General features: G+C 42.9%; 2 protein-coding genes across 5 annotated transcripts in view; one reads left to right on the top strand and one right to left on the bottom strand.

Annotated features, from left to right (window-relative positions):
* Nucleotides 1-2887, bottom strand: part of klf8 (Kruppel like factor 8) — an 86988-nt gene extending 84101 nt beyond the window's left edge. Inside the window, exon 1 of one of the 2 annotated variants that reach the window (XM_033649292.2) lies at nt 2500-2887. In XM_033649292.2, the coding sequence (XP_033505183.2) occupies nt 2500-2526 (27 nt within the window). In that variant the 5' untranslated portion in view covers nt 2527-2887. The remainder of the gene's footprint in view (nt 1-2499) is intronic. The other variant, XM_033649284.2, reaches the window with a different exon arrangement.
* A 562-nt stretch (nt 2888-3449) lies between these two features.
* Nucleotides 3450-14775, top strand: rbm41 (RNA binding motif protein 41). Of its 3 annotated transcripts, none has more exons than XR_004502849.2 (7): nt 3450-3751; nt 7175-7291; nt 8161-8362; nt 8595-8799; nt 9514-10004; nt 10154-10342; nt 14145-14279. XR_004502849.2 is itself a non-coding variant. In XM_033649325.2 (7 exons), the coding sequence occupies exons 1-6, from the start codon at nt 3744-3746 to the stop codon at nt 14322-14324; spliced, it is 1203 nt and encodes a 400-aa protein (XP_033505216.1). In that variant the 5' UTR covers nt 3450-3743; the 3' UTR covers nt 14325-14346; nt 14506-14650. The 3 variants fall into 3 exon arrangements, 2 of the variants coding, with proteins under 2 accessions (XP_033505216.1, XP_033505205.1); XM_033649325.2 differs by lacking the exon at nt 10154-10342 and adding an exon at nt 14506-14650 and having other exon boundaries at nt 14145-14346; XM_033649314.2 differs by lacking the exon at nt 10154-10342 and adding an exon at nt 14506-14775 and having other exon boundaries at nt 3455-3751; nt 14145-14292.
* Nucleotides 14776-15080: the final 305 nt, after the last annotated feature.

Here is a 15080-nt window from a genome sequence, read left to right as displayed (position 1 = left end):
TTGTGAGTTACTTGCGGTCCATTCAGAATGGACCCGCGATCCACTTTTTGACCACGACCCACCTGTTGGGAACCTCTGCTCTATGGTACGTCTATCAAATCATTAAGCAAGGTTTATGCTTCTGCGCACCTACAACGCAGAGGGCTTTGCAGAGGCCTTGCATCCCTCTGCGACCAACGCAGAGATGCAACGTGCACCTCCAAAAAGTTGTAACCACACTTCGAGGCAACGCAGACCCAACGCAGACTGCAAGAGCTATAATTGGTCCTTCAAGCTACATAATTTCCGGCATTTCACAAGGTTTCACTTCCTGCTGCAGTACCACAACACCCCCTCGAGCCATTCAACAGGCATACAGACCATCGGCGCAGTCGCCTCTCACTTCGTCATCATCGTAACATTTGTAATAAGAGCATTTGTCGTTCAATGTCAATCATTTCGAGCTCCAGCAACAGTCTTTCTCTCTCAGTCGGCATCTTCACTGTGACTAGAGCAAAGCCGGAAGATAAACAAGCAATGAACGAGCAATGACCACAGACGTCACAGAGTCTAGGTAGGTATATAAAAGAACGCCGCGCCCCCAAGCTCTTTGGCAGGGAGTTGCATAGCGACATAGACCAACAGGAAGCAGAACTATGATAAGCACATAGCAACTGCGGAGCAACTGCACGCACGTTGCGTCGAGTGTACGCAGGAGCATAAAGAAACTTTTATACCTTACTCATGATCAAATTATATATTTTGGGAAGCCACCCAAATCTATTATCTCCAAACTTAGGGCCTGGCGATATAATTTCATTTCTGGATATTGTGATACGAGACTAAATTTCATCTTACATTTTGGATATTGTAATATCGTAAGTATTGTCTTTTCCTGGTTTTAAAGGCTGCATTACAGTAAAGTCGTGTAATTTTCTGAACTTACCAGACTGTTCTAGCTGTTCTAATTGTGTCGATATTTTGTGGCTAGTTGAAATATTGATATCGAGGTATTTGGTCAGATATATTGTGATATTTGATTTTCTGCATAACACCTGTGTTCACACAGCTAAACCAGCAGGTAGGGACCACACAGAAGGGCCACAACTGGCTTTCATGCCTTGGCATGCACAGGCTGGCCAGACAAACCACTTGCTAATACACCATCACCTGCAACTGGTCTACGATGTTACACAACTGGTTGCAGGCTGCAAGTTTATGTCTATGGAGAGTAAGCCCAAAACAGCTGTCAGTTAAACAGTCTGTCTATTAGATAATCAATCAATCACCTACTATTTTGATAATTGTTCGAAACATGAATTATAAAGGATTTGATTTAATGTAAGGATTTTCGCAGTTTAATATAATTGAAAAGTGAGTAATATTTGGCGCTTCTTGTGCTGTTTGAAGTGAACACATCACCTTGGGCTCTAGGAAAATGCGGTGGACATTTTTAACTATTCTCTGGCATTTTATATTAACAGTTAATTGATAAATTAAAAAAAAAAATCAGCAGAACATTGCCTTATACATAAATAAATATATAATCGATGATGTAAACAATTGTTAGTTGCAGTCTTGCCCCAGTAGAGTGAAAAAGTGGTCAAACCTTTCAAGTCTCCCGTAAAAAATAACAATAAAAAAACACCACAGATCAAGAGTGTTAGGATACTGCAGTGCGTGGTGTGGTAGTGAAGTACTGTGCACTGCTTAAGTCAATCAAGCACAGTGCACATCAGTTGGTCAGCCATGCACATCTGCAGTTTGAAGTTCACTTCTATATTGAGGAACTTGTACCAAACTGTGACGCGTCTCCAGCCTCCAGCCCCCCCCCCCAAACCATCACATATCAGGAGCTGAAGTGAAGATACCAGTATCTACTCTCAGCCTTTGTGTCCAAATCTGAGACCTGCTCCACTTCTGAGTGCATCCTACCAACCCACCTGACACACAAAAACACTGTGCCGAGAGCAACACTCATTTAAAGGCACCAGTCGGCAGCAGGGCCCGTGCAGTGTGGCTGGAGGCAGTGTACCTGGCCGCTTCCCAGGCTTGTGTGTGTTTGTGTATTTCAGAGGAGGCTGCTGGCCCTTTAAAAGCTAAGATGGTGTCCTACAAGCTGCAGTTTCTGCCTTCCGTTTCCTTCCTGCCTCTCAGAGATCACAGAGCATTTAGAATTGAACCTGAACTAACCTCGACCAGAGAGAGAAAGACACAGACAGGGGAGACGGAGAGGTTTCCGTGTCATCCGTGGAAATGACACTGCTCCAAACATGATGTTCTTGCAATGCAATGAGGTCGCTGTTACAAAACTCTTCCAGTAATTGCAAAATAAACTGCCTGTCTGCAAGGATACACTTGTAATTATCTGTTATAGACATCTATGCTCACTGACATGCGTATTTGGCACATGTTGAGCTGACAATGTCAACTCTGCTTGTGTTCAGGCAGATCATCCACACAGATAGATGTTTCTCTTTTTTTGCATTGACCAGGGCAAAGTCAATAACGTGCACTTACTTTCTTGTTACGGGTCTCCGTGTGCATCTCGGTTGCCGGAGCGGTGCAGCGGCGGAGGGGTGGAGCAGCAGGAGCAGGAGGGGGTCGGTCGGGGCTTTGGGTGTAGCTCTATCTGAATAAGAACTGGTGGGGAGAAAGGAGGGTTTGGGGGGGCTAGTTTTCCACCTTTACAGTAAGATTTGGGGATATAGGAACACGATCCCTGTCTCTTCCAGTGTGTCTTTTCAGTTCATATCCGCAGCGTCGAAGGCTCCCTTTGCTCCCCCCAAAAACAGCCAGTCTCTCTGTGTCTCTCCCTCTCTCTCTGACGGCGTGTTGTTGCCGTGTATTCAAGGGCTGGGCTCTCTCTCTCTGCCTTTTCCTCCTCCGCCTCTCCCTGCTTGTGACCCCACCCTGCGTCCCCACCCCTCATCTCTCTGTCAGTCAGGAGCTGCGCAGCCCTGCAGCCCTGCAGAGGAGCCGAGCGGAGCGGAGCCGAGCCGAGCTGCCGGCGACCCCGACACCGGCTGCAGGCGGGCGGGCTGCAGGAGGAGAGGAGCTGCTGCACAACCGCGCACCAATGCATGGGAAATTTTTAACTGCATGCAAACAGCCAGGCTCTGTGCACTCGTCTATTAATGCCATGTTGCAGCAGCTGGCTGCTTATTGCTCAGAGATGAAGAGAAGCAGCACCCATGTCACCTTACTGACGTCAGCCAGCAGGCTAATTGAGGACACTTCAGCTGGGTGGGGAGGGTGGGAGCGGTTTAGAGTATATATCCAGTAAGGCTTTGCAGCATCACGTTTAATAAATATGACACCGTCCACAGCTGAAGGCATCAACGCAGGCAAGGCAACCTGATAGACATGGGGATATAACCACACCCCTTCTAATGAAGCTGGGTGTGGTGGGTTACTTGGAAAGGTTTTATGTGCTTTATTCTTTGAAAGGTATTATATAATAATAAAAAAATGCATGCTGCGTGTTAGATCTCGTGGATTTCCATAGAGAGAACAACATTCAGCCAAACAGCTTAAAAACACACTGTGGTTACACTGTTTCCTCTCTGTTGTTATAATAACTGCACTAAACTCAATATACATGTATCTATTTCCAGCCCAAAATGCCTCAAATCTAAGCTGTGGCATTATTTTCCTCGAGTGTAACCATGAAATATATCTTATAGTTCATTATTGGTAATATGGCGGTTTTACTACACTTCCCATGATTCCCCACGCCGGAAGTCGAAGCACAAGGCGGAAGCATGCGAAGGTAAATAACACTTGCAGTTATCAGTGTCACAAACCAGTAATTTTATAAAAAATGAGGCATTTTAATCTAAAGTATTTGGTTTAATACGTGTATTAATCTAAGTGCTTCCATAAAATACCAGTTTAAAGCTCTTTCGTAGTTGTTACGTCGATCTTTCAGTCTACTTCAGGACCGTTGTTGTCATGGAGATAGCTACAGCCAACTAAGCTAGCGTTAGCATCTCTGTGGCTCCCGTGTGTGTTCTGTTGTCCGCAGTTTCATCTTAAAATACGTTAGACTGGTCTTTTATACTTTCATTAACCTACACCGATTCACAGCGTAGCGCAGACCGTGCGTCTCACCTCTGCCTGCTGTCCTCGTCTGGTTTGGCCCCGGAAGTTTCAATTTATCACATTTAGCAACTGTTAAAGGGATTCATAGAGAATTTAAACAAAACAAAAAAGTTAGATGTAATAGAAATATGGCAGCCCTCTCTCCTCTTCCTCAAAGGGCAGTTAAGGTGGTTTGTAAACCTGTACTGAGGAAGACACAGACACAATCAGAGCACCCGCTAAAACACATTTAGGGACTGTTCGTTATTTATGAGAGGGGAGGGGAGGTGCAAAATCGGGTTTTTGTTTTTTGATTTGATTAACTGGTTGCATTTTGTATTTATTTTAACTACCTTCCGAACTTCAAACCAATGAAAATATAAAAGTTGCAAAACACCTCACCCTAACCTTCCTGTGTAATTAATCTACCATTTATTTATTTAATTTATTTCACAGTAATTAGTAGCTAGTTCCTACAATGCTGAGGCAGAGGGTACTTGCTGTAGCTCTGGTTGAGGGTGAGAGGCTGTCAGTAAATAGTGTGTTGGGCACAAGAAAACGGAGACTTCCAGTTTATCCTCCATTGTTTACCAACTTTATACTTGTTGGCGTCTGGCAAAAACGCCAGGCACCTAGAGCGCAGAAACACGGGCCTGATGTTCCACTTCTACTGGAGTCAATGGGGGCAGGCATGCAAATTACACTTACACTTACCCATCATATCGTTTTTGTTTTATTTTTGATGGAAAGATCCTTCCTCCAGATTAAAAAACACTCATTAAGTGATGCATACTGACATTTTTTATCGAAATATGCAAGTTTGTTTTCCTTCTTTTTGATCTCCAAGCTTATCAGGCTCTGTCTAACAGCTGCATCTCAGGCTTTGCTGGATAGTTCCTTCCAAAACCTGCAAGTAGGTTTTAAAGGCATGTTTTCTCTAAAAAATCTCCAAAATCACACCATTTAACACAGCTAGAAACTGTGAGATATGGTTATTTATGACAAAGGGAGGGTCATGCAGTCACTGTGTGTGGCTCAAGGAAAAATATTTGTAGTTCCAGGGAGGGTCATGATATAAAATATAACAAAGTCCCACCCCAGCCACCCTTTGCTCTCATTAATAAAGTATAGACCCTTAGTTAAAGTCCACTGCCCAGCTGATATTTTACACCTTTTCTTACATCATTTCAGGCAGAAGTAGGGGCGAGCGATATGGATGCAGCTTCCCAAATTAAAGGACAACTCAACATTGAATGTATTAAGGTTTTGGGCCACACAAGCTTCTCCGATGAGCTTCAGTGTGCCTTGTCATAGATTTGCTAAGCCTCAGAACTATCTACTGGATGGGCTAACGCCATTCCTCCAAAAGATATTCTCTCAGTTTGTGTTTTGATGGAGAAGGTGGTGGTGGTGGAGAACACTGTACTAGGCCATGTTCAGTCTAATGAAAACAACATAAGTTCAATGGGAGCCCAATAAAGAAACATAGAATCATCCAAACAAGAGAAACCTGGCTCAACTTCTGCAGCGACACAATGTGCCATCATATTGCAACCCTTGGGGTTGCATGCATGGTGTTTGTTTTGATGAGCCAGGTACAATTAAATCAAAAGGGGGGTTGCCTGGGACTGACCTAATGTTGCAAATGACAAATTTGGCGATCAGGCCCCTAAATTTCTTGTCTGAACACCCAGTAAACACTAGTCAAAAATCTCCCATAGGTGATAGAATAGTATAATCATGTCCCAATCATCAAACCATTCTGTGACCCTCCATGTTTCCATATGTTTCATTCATTGAAGGTTTTCCTTTATTTGTCACCTGTCTGTGATTTAGTCAATGATCTGGAAATTCAATTTATAAAGTGTTTGAAAATAAAATTAAAGGATGGGAAATGAGATCCTTTAAATCCAATGTTGCTATCAAGCTATCCTGCTTATTGATTTGAAACCTTCCCTAATACACCCAGTGACGTTAAAGGGATCCCTCCCCTCCTGTATAGTTATGTAACCAGTTTATTAATAAGAAGGTTAGTTGATTCACAGAAAATCACCCAGCTGCTATTTTGATAATTCATTAATCATTTAAGTCATTTTGCCAGGTAAATATGCCTAATGTTCCCCAGTCCCAGCTTCTCATGAAGCATGATGAGACCTGCCTGTTTTTCTCTGATTTATGTGAGTGCAATCTAAATATCTTTGGGTTTTGGACTGTCAGTCAGACAAAATAAGCAATCTGAAGACAGTATGGAGGGCTGCATGAAATTGTGGTGGTTATTTCTCACCATTTCTCTTTTTTACATGCCAAACAGTGAATCCAATCATTGAGAAAATAATTGGCAGATCAATCAATAATGAAATCCATTGTTAGTTACAGCCCTGACTCTGTTGTCCAAGTTATTAACTTCCACTGTAACTATTCAACCTCTGTCTAGTTTTAAATTTTCTTGTGAATTTCTGTGTTGAGCCCAAGTGTCCACCAAATGACCCAGAGCTGTTGTCACCTGACCAACACATTGCTGATGATGGTGGATTAACTTTTAAATCTGTTGCCAGCTAATTTAATAATGCATTAATTGATGTGAGTAATGTGAGCATCTTGTGGTTTCTTTACTCTTCTACAACAGTAAATGTATTGTCTTTGGGTTGTGGACAAAACAAGACATTTGAGGACGTCATCTTGGACTTTGGGAAACACTGATGCACAACATTAGATTTTTTTGCAGATATCTGACATGCCAATATATAACAATTTTTTGGCCTATATCGATATTGATATATCCACTTTTCCCCTCCTAATTTGAGTGATCATCAAGTGTCTTCTGTAGCAGAATTAACATCATATTATGCATGCATACTCTTATCGTGATGGCCCACCAGCAGATGGAGACGTGAATTACAGTACTGGTGTGATATTCACTCATTGTGCAAAATAAGAAAAAGCATGTTGGCCAATCCTGAATCATCTTAAAGCCAATATTGGCCGATACAAATGATGTGCCATTATTATTATGCATCCCTACAAACAACTAATCGATTCATTGACAGCCCTACTGTTGTGTAAGCATCGACTGAGAGTGTCTGAACTGATGTGTGTGTGTTCTGTTGGCCAGAGTGAGCCGGAGACCCTGCGAGGATGGCCCGCTGCTGGAGGAGCAGGAGACGGAGGGCCAGCGGCAGCTGCACAGCCTATTGCTGCAGCAGCTCCACACTGACGTTGACATCGACCGGTCAGTCTTTTTGTATTTTAAAAATAATGGCATGTAGAGAGAAAGTTAAACACAAACCATGGAAACATTTTGTTCACAAACAATCTTGCACAGTTTAGCTCTATGTTATGTCCTTTTGCCACTGTCTTGTACTTCCAGCCAACTAGATTTTTCTTACAGTGCTGCAGACACCCACTGGGATTAGGACAAACTTTAGATACAAAATGCACCACAATACAATCCCTTGCCTACAGTAGCCATCAGTGCATTGGCACTAATGTCGCACTACATTCTGAAAATATTCTCCCTACTACTGAACAAACAAAACATCCTGTCATGAAATTTGCAGGTTTCAAACTAAAAATCAGCCTCTTGACAGCAGACCTTGACAGAGCAATATATGGCGAACCCATCACTGGATGAATTTACTGCCACACAGTGACAATAAAAAAAAAAAAAACAATAAGCAGTGTTAATAAAAACCTGCCTGTGTAGCTCACTGGGAAAAGTAAGCAATGTCTGCAGCTTTATTCCCACAGGAGCTCTCTGTGCTTTATATATAAGAAATAAAAAAAAAAATCCCACGCTCTTGTTACTGTGAGGTGCTTTGGATAAAAGCGTCCATCAAATGCTCTGTTATGTTGCCTTCACAGTGTCCCACTGAGCAGCCGGGAGGATTTTCTTCACCAACCCCCGGGGCTGCATACTCTCATTCAGCCATCTTTTTATCAGTAAATTCTGACTGTAAAATATCAGAAACATTGAAGCCACATGACTTTGAAAGCGTCTGCAGCTGCTTTTGGGAGTGTGATTCCCGCATCATGTACACATCATGTAGACAAAAGTTTATGTGTTGGATCTTAATTTGAGCTCAACTTTGAGTCCCACAGATGTGTAGCTAAGAGGCAGTGCTTCGCCCCCGCGGCGCTCTATCGGCCGTTTGGGGAACAGGCAGCTGGAGTGAGAAGCCTCTCCCAGTTCCAGGCCCTGCAGGACGGGGAGAAGGAGCTGGCCAGCTTGCGGGAACTGGGCCTAACTGACACTGAGATCCAGCTGTGGCAGAGCAGAGACGTACCAGAGGCAGCAGAGAAGGTACACCAGCATGTTCTCCTCATATTCTCTCTGGTTGTCTGTATGCAAACACATTCAGGTGGCACGGATTGGAAACTCTCAACCTGAATGAAACATGCAAATGTCAGATTAAATATGTTTGTATAATTGTGTACACATGTGGGCCAAATCTAACGTCTTATTCTGAGGAAACACTGTATAAAAACCTCACCCTACAAACTATCGTCTGACTCCCGACCTTGTGCCCACACAGTCCCATGGTGTGTGCGCAGCCCCAGGTGCGAAGCAGCAGCGCCTGCAGGTGATCAGAGACAAGATCGAAGCCAGGGCAGAGCTCCTGTCCCGCCCACAGCGCTTTGCTGCCAGCCGGCCGCTGTCACGCCGGGAGATGGAGATCGAACAAGCACTTTTCCAGGGAACTGACCGCCTGGGTTTCCTCACTGCACTTTACCACAGAGGTAAAGCACCAATCCCACCAGACCCCATTTAAATAAAGAGTCATTTTATCATCGTAAAACACACTTCATTCAAAGTCAACAGAAACGAAATAAAACTCACAAATAATGTCTCGGGTTGTCTTACCACTGTTCCAACAATCACCAACTCTGGTTTGGTTGAAGTAAACTCTTAATTCACCCAGGCAGATATGAAAATACGATGGCTCTGTACACACTAAAATTACTGTTTATTTAAATGGAGTTTGGTGGAATTGGGGATGGGGATTTCTGAACTGTTTTTGGTCAAACAAAAAGTATCTTACTCTTTAACAAAGAGGTCTGTCTCTGTGGGGATCCTTTCCATAATGTTGTCAGACACTTAGAATAATAATCTGAGCCTGTCAGTGGCAAAAACAAGCATTGTTAGGGGACATAAATTGCTTAAATTGAGTACATCTCAGTTCCCAGATTGTCAGCTTTAGAACAGAGTTTCCAGAAAAGTAGAATTACATTATCTACACACCAGGCCTGAAATTAAAGCCTTCATACATCTTCTGTTCTGAGGTCTTTGAGAGGGTTTTGTCATGCGACTGTCACTGTGGGATTTAACAAGTTGCTGTCTGACTATAGCAACTAAAAAAACGTTTAAAACAATAGCACAAAGGAGAGTATTAAGTAAAACACTCACTGTCCATGTCAGAACATCTCACCAGCTTTGTTGTTGTGTTGTCACAGATGAAGATAACCAGGAGGGCCAGGAGGGGGCGCCATTCTCTGATCCAATGGACTCTCTCTACAAAGACGTTCTCAGCAAGGAGAGCAAACAAGCTTCACCACAAGAGGGAGAAACAAGTGGGGCATCACACCTGTCTGCACACAGAACTACATCTGACCAACCACAGGACTCTCAGACAGACAGCAACCAGTCAAAGGACAATCAGTCAAAACTGTCAGCACAGTCAGAGTCAAGTTCAGACACCTCAGAGCAGCAGCTCGCTCAGGACAGACCAGGGCAGCTACCACTGGCTGCTCCAGCTCAGATAAATATAAGCCAGCCAATCGGCAGCCTGTGTGGAGCAGGGAAGGCGAGCTCAGGGGGACCGCTGACTGTCAGAGGGGAGATTGAAACTGTCTCAGATGAAGAAATCCTAAAGAATCGGGAATCAGTAGAAGGGATCCGAAGCATCCCAAGGTTCCGAAACTACCAGCCGGGAAAACCCTCCAAGGTATCAACAGCTATGAGTCACTTTTTTAGGCTAATTACGAATAGTTTCCACTCAAAACCAGTCCAGAGATTCAAAAACTGTTTAAATGTATGTGAAGAAATCAGTTTAGAAATGCTGTCAGCTGTTTTCCTGCTATTTTTTCCCTCCAGTATGGCTGCCATAACAGACATTACATCACCTGAAAGGATGCACTACCCTCTCAGTGTGTGGTGTATTCACATCCTCTGTCAGTTACAACCATATAACTCGAGCCCCTCTCCCATGGAGTGCAACAGCAAAAGGGTGGCCATCTTACATTCAATTCAATACAGTAAAACACAGAAGCAAGACAGCAAGAGGTAAAAATAAAGTCCTTTGTCAATTACGACTACATAACTCAGGCCCCTACACAGATTAAGTGACACAGGAATATGTTAGCATATAATACAATAAGTTTAGGCTGAAAAATGAACTTATAAACAGTTTAACAGCACTAAAACACGGAAATTGCTACACTGCAACGTCACATACCTCTCCCATGGAGTACAACAGCTAAAGGGGAGAGGTAAGGTGGGAGACACCCCTTTATAGGTGGGGTACCCTTAAGGACGCATTCACACTGGCGCTATTTGGTCCACTTTAAACAAACCCTGGTCTGTTTCAACGGATAGTTCAGTTTGTTTAGAGTGGTGTGAACGCTCATTCGAACTCTGGTGCGGACCAAACGAGCAATGCCCGGTCTGCTTGAAAACTGGGGGTCTTGGTTCACTTGCAAGTGAACTCTGGTGCGGTTTGCTTACAGTGGGAAATGCAAACGGACTATCTAGCAAACCAAAGAGAGGAAGTGACGTAGAGCGCAGTGCATTTTGGGTCGAAAAAAAAACAAAGGCAAATTTGGTGTTGCTCCATTGTTTTTGTGGTGACCAAGCCGGCTGAAGGGGATGGATCTCTGTTTTCGGTCCTGGCCAATCGATGAGTCGGGTTTTCTTCTTCCTCATGCTTTTTTTCTTCCTGGTCAGTGGTAGTTTCGGGCAATACTGCCCCCAAACAAGCAGCTGTTGTAACTGCATGACGTTGTCCAGGCGGTTTGGACCGCTTTAAAAAGTACAGTGTGAAAGTGAACCGAACCAAATGAAGGTGTGAAATTTTTTGGCATTCCCAGCCCAATCAAACTGAGAACACTGATCCATGCCATTTTCAGAACAAAAATACAGCTTGGAGCATTTACAGTCTCTGTCACAATTGACGGGATTTTTAAAAATAGGTTGTTTGTGCATCGAGTCCTTGTTGAGCTAGCGTGTGGATTCACTATTGACCAGTCAGCAGACTGCAGTGTTTCCAGCTCCGTCTTTTAGTATCGGATCAGTGTACTAGGTACCCCAACTGAGGGGTAACAAAGAAAACAGGACGTAATGGTGCGGCTCTGTTGATTACAGAAAACAAAAAATATCTAAATATTAATATTACACACACATATATATATATATATATATACAGTACAGGCCAAAAGTTTGGACACACCTTCTCATTCAATGCGTTTTCTTTATTTTCATGACTATTTACATTGTAGATTCTCACTGAAGGCATCAAAACTATGAATGAACACATGTGGAGTTATGTACTTAACAAAAAAAGGTGAAATAACTGAAAACATGTTTTATATTCTAGTTTCTTCAAAATAGCCACCCTTTGCTCTGATTACTGCTTTGCACACTCTTGGCATTCCCTCGATGAGCTTCAAGAGGTAGTCACCTGAAATGGTTTCCACTTCACAGGTGTGCCTTATCAGGGTTAATTAGTGGAATTTCTTGCTTTATCAATGGGGTTGGGACCATCAGTTGTGTTGTGCAGAAGTCAGGTTAATACACAGCCGACAGCCCTATTGGACAACTGTTAAAATTCATATTATGGCAAGAACCAATCAGCTAACTAAAGAAAAACAAGTGGCCATCATTACTTTAAGAAATGAAGGTCAGTCAGTTCGGAAAATTGCAAAAACTTTAAATGTGTCCCCAAGTGGAGTCGCAAAAACCATCAAGCGCTACAACGAAACTGGCACACATGAGGACCGACCCAGGAAAGGAAGACCAAGAGTCACCTCTGCTTCTGAGGATAAGTTCATCCGAGTCACCAGCCTCAGAAATCGCAAGTTAACAGCAGCTCAGATCAGAGACCAGATGAATGCCACACAGAGTTCTAGCAGCAGACCCATCTCTAGAATAACTGTTAAGAGGAGACTGCGCCAATCAGGCCTTCATGGTCAAATAGCTGCTAGGAAACCACTGCTAAGGAGAGGCAACAAGCAGAAGAGATTTGTTTGGGCCAAGAAACACAAGGAATGGACATTAGACCAGTGGAAATCTGTGCTTTGGTCTGATGAGTCCAAATTTGAGATCTTTGGTTCCAACCGCCGTGTCTTTGTGAGACGCAGAAAAGGTGAACGGATGGATTCCACATGCCTGGTTCCCACTGTGAAGCATGGAGGAGCAGGTGTGATGGTGTGGGGGTGTTTTGCTGGTGACACTGTTGGGGATTTATTCAAAATTGAAGGCACACTGAACCAGCATGGCTACCACAGCATCCTGCAGCGACATGCCATCCCATCCGGTTTGTGTTTAGTTGGACGATCATTTATTTTTCAACAGGACAATGACCCCAAACACACCTCCAGGCTGTGTAAGGGCTATTTGACCAAGAAGGAGAGTGATGGAGTGCTGCGGCAGATGACCTGGCCTCCACAGTCACCGGACCTGAACCCAATCAAGATGGTTTGGGGTGAGCTGGACCGCAGAGTGAAGGCAAAGGGGCCAACAAGTGCTAAACACCTCTGGGAACTCCTCCAAGACTGTTGGAAAACCATTTCAGGTGAGTACCTCTTGAAGCTCATGGAGAGAATGCCAAGAGTGTGCAAAGCAGTAATCAGAGCAAAGGGTGGCTATTTTGAAGAAACTAGAATATAAAACATGTTTTCAGTTATGTCACCTTTTTTTGTTAAGTACATAACTCCACATGTGTTCATTCATAGTTTTGATGCCTTCAGTGAGAATCTACAATGTAAATAGTCATGAAAATAAAGAAAACGCATTGAATGAGAAGGTGTGTCCAAACTTTTGGCCTGTACTGTATATATATATATATATATATATATATATATATATATATTTATATCTTCATCAACTTGTCCTGCTATCTTTTTATATTTGAATAAGTAACATACAAATTGCCCAAAGTATGAATATATGTAATTCTGCCAGTGTATACATGTGTGTCCACTCACATACCTATAAATGAATAAATACCTATTTATATATTAATATATTGTTAATTACAGAAAAATAGAAAATATATATCTAAGTTAACGAGCTGAACTGAACTGAATCAGACTGCTTGGTGCAAACGAGGCTGTTAAAACAGGTTTTGCTTGTTGTTATAATTCACTTCATATATCCAATGTAAGTGAGGGATGACAAAATTCACAGCAGTGGAAGTTCACCTGAGGCTGATGTGACACTTCAGCAGTCGGACTTGACAAATAAATCAGGTGAACATCTTCGAAAGTTTGTCAGTTTAGTACGTTATCCCCTCGTCTTACTGTCCCTCCTGTGCAGCTCAGCAAGGAAACACCGTGCAGGGACACACAAAGAGAGAATTTAGTGCTAAAAAGTATCCACTTGATTTATCTTATTGCGACTGATGAAGCCTTGTATTACCTTTGGAGAAAGTTTAGAATACATTTTTGCACAGAGCGAGAGCTCATCGAAATTGCTATGGGAATGGATCTCTTGGTGGCCAGTGTGAGCAGGACGAATGAATGCAGCAAGCAGGAACTGTTTCAATTTTAATAGGGGTCCTATGGGCACTTAATGCTCCGACAATGGAGCATTAAAATGACATAAATTATCTCGCGGTAGTTTAAAACCTTAAGGATCTGCAGGTGGAGGACTCATAAATTTCACTTCTTTCAGTCTGTCAGAAGAAAAGGATGATGATTGTTGTAAACTTTAATTATATTTTCATATGGTACATCAAAGAGCTGCAGCTTTAAACTTAGAGCTACACCCTGGTAACAGCACACACACACTGAGCACAGATGATGCAGTGACATGACCAACTCCACCAAGCATCTGCAGAGACGTATTGAAGACTTGTGTCTCTGTGCAGGTGCTGTGTTTGAAGAACCTGAGTGCACAGGCCTCAGTGGCCCAGCTGGTGGCGCTGTTCTCCAGGTTTGAGCAGAAGAATGAGCCGCCAGTCCTTTACCGCCTGCTGACTGGGAGGATGAAGGGTCAGGCCTTCATCACTCTGCCAGGTGAAAAACAGTGTCTCCCACACAAGAGGTGAAAGTGGTGCAGTGCGCTTATTGGTTTGTATCAGAGCTAACAACAGTCCATTTCACTCTGGACCAAAGTGACAAACACACTGACCAATCATAAACAAACTAAGCTGTGTATGTGTGTTTGTTTTTTCATTACACATCGAGACATTCGATCAGTTAGTGAGTGTATTTGTCGTCCTGTGACAGATGCTGAAACAGCCCAGAAAGCCTTGCAGTTGGTCCACGGATACCGGTTGCTAGGGAAACCTTTGGTGGTGGAGTTTGGCCGTGAGCGACAGGAAGAGGAGAAACAGAAGGAGAAGCAGGAGGAGAAGAAATAAAAAAATAAAAACCTTTTATTCCTGTCAACAACGCGCAACATCCAGAGTTGTAAATAACAGGCTGAGATTGTTTATTATTTATTTTTCTGTGGATAAGAAGTGGTTACCTCATTTTAATAAATGTCTGTTTTCTACCAAACCTCCATTTGTCATAACTTTTGCTTTTAATTAGCCTTTTTATTGTCATTTTAATAAATATAATACAGTATTTATGACAATCTAAGCAACAGGCTTTGATTAAATGGCGTGTCATACAAACACAAATCACAAGAAGGAAACAGGAAGTGATTTCTGTAGCCATAATTTAGGTATGATCTTCAGACTTTTCATAGTTAGGCAAAACAAAAACAAAATATTACTAAAATGAGGCATGATTTTTACTGCAATGTTTCCAAAACACTGGCAAAGCTTTTCAAGATGAAATTGACTGAGTAGGCAATT

Source organism: Epinephelus lanceolatus, chromosome 11 (genome assembly GCF_041903045.1).
Source record: "Epinephelus lanceolatus isolate andai-2023 chromosome 11, ASM4190304v1, whole genome shotgun sequence".
Taxonomy (NCBI): Eukaryota; Metazoa; Chordata; class Actinopteri; order Perciformes; family Serranidae; genus Epinephelus; species Epinephelus lanceolatus.
This window is presented reverse-complemented; position numbering and strand designations above follow the sequence as displayed.

Excerpts from the sequence above, each read along its gene's own strand:
- rbm41 (XM_033649314.2), top strand. Across the intron at positions 8,363-8,594 it reads TACCAGAGGCAGCAGAGAAG|TCCCATGGTGTGTGCGCAGC; the intron begins GTACACCAGCAT and ends GTGCCCACACAG. Across the intron at positions 14,293-14,505 it reads GGCCTTCATCACTCTGCCAG|ATGCTGAAACAGCCCAGAAA; the intron begins GTGAAAAACAGT and ends GTCCTGTGACAG.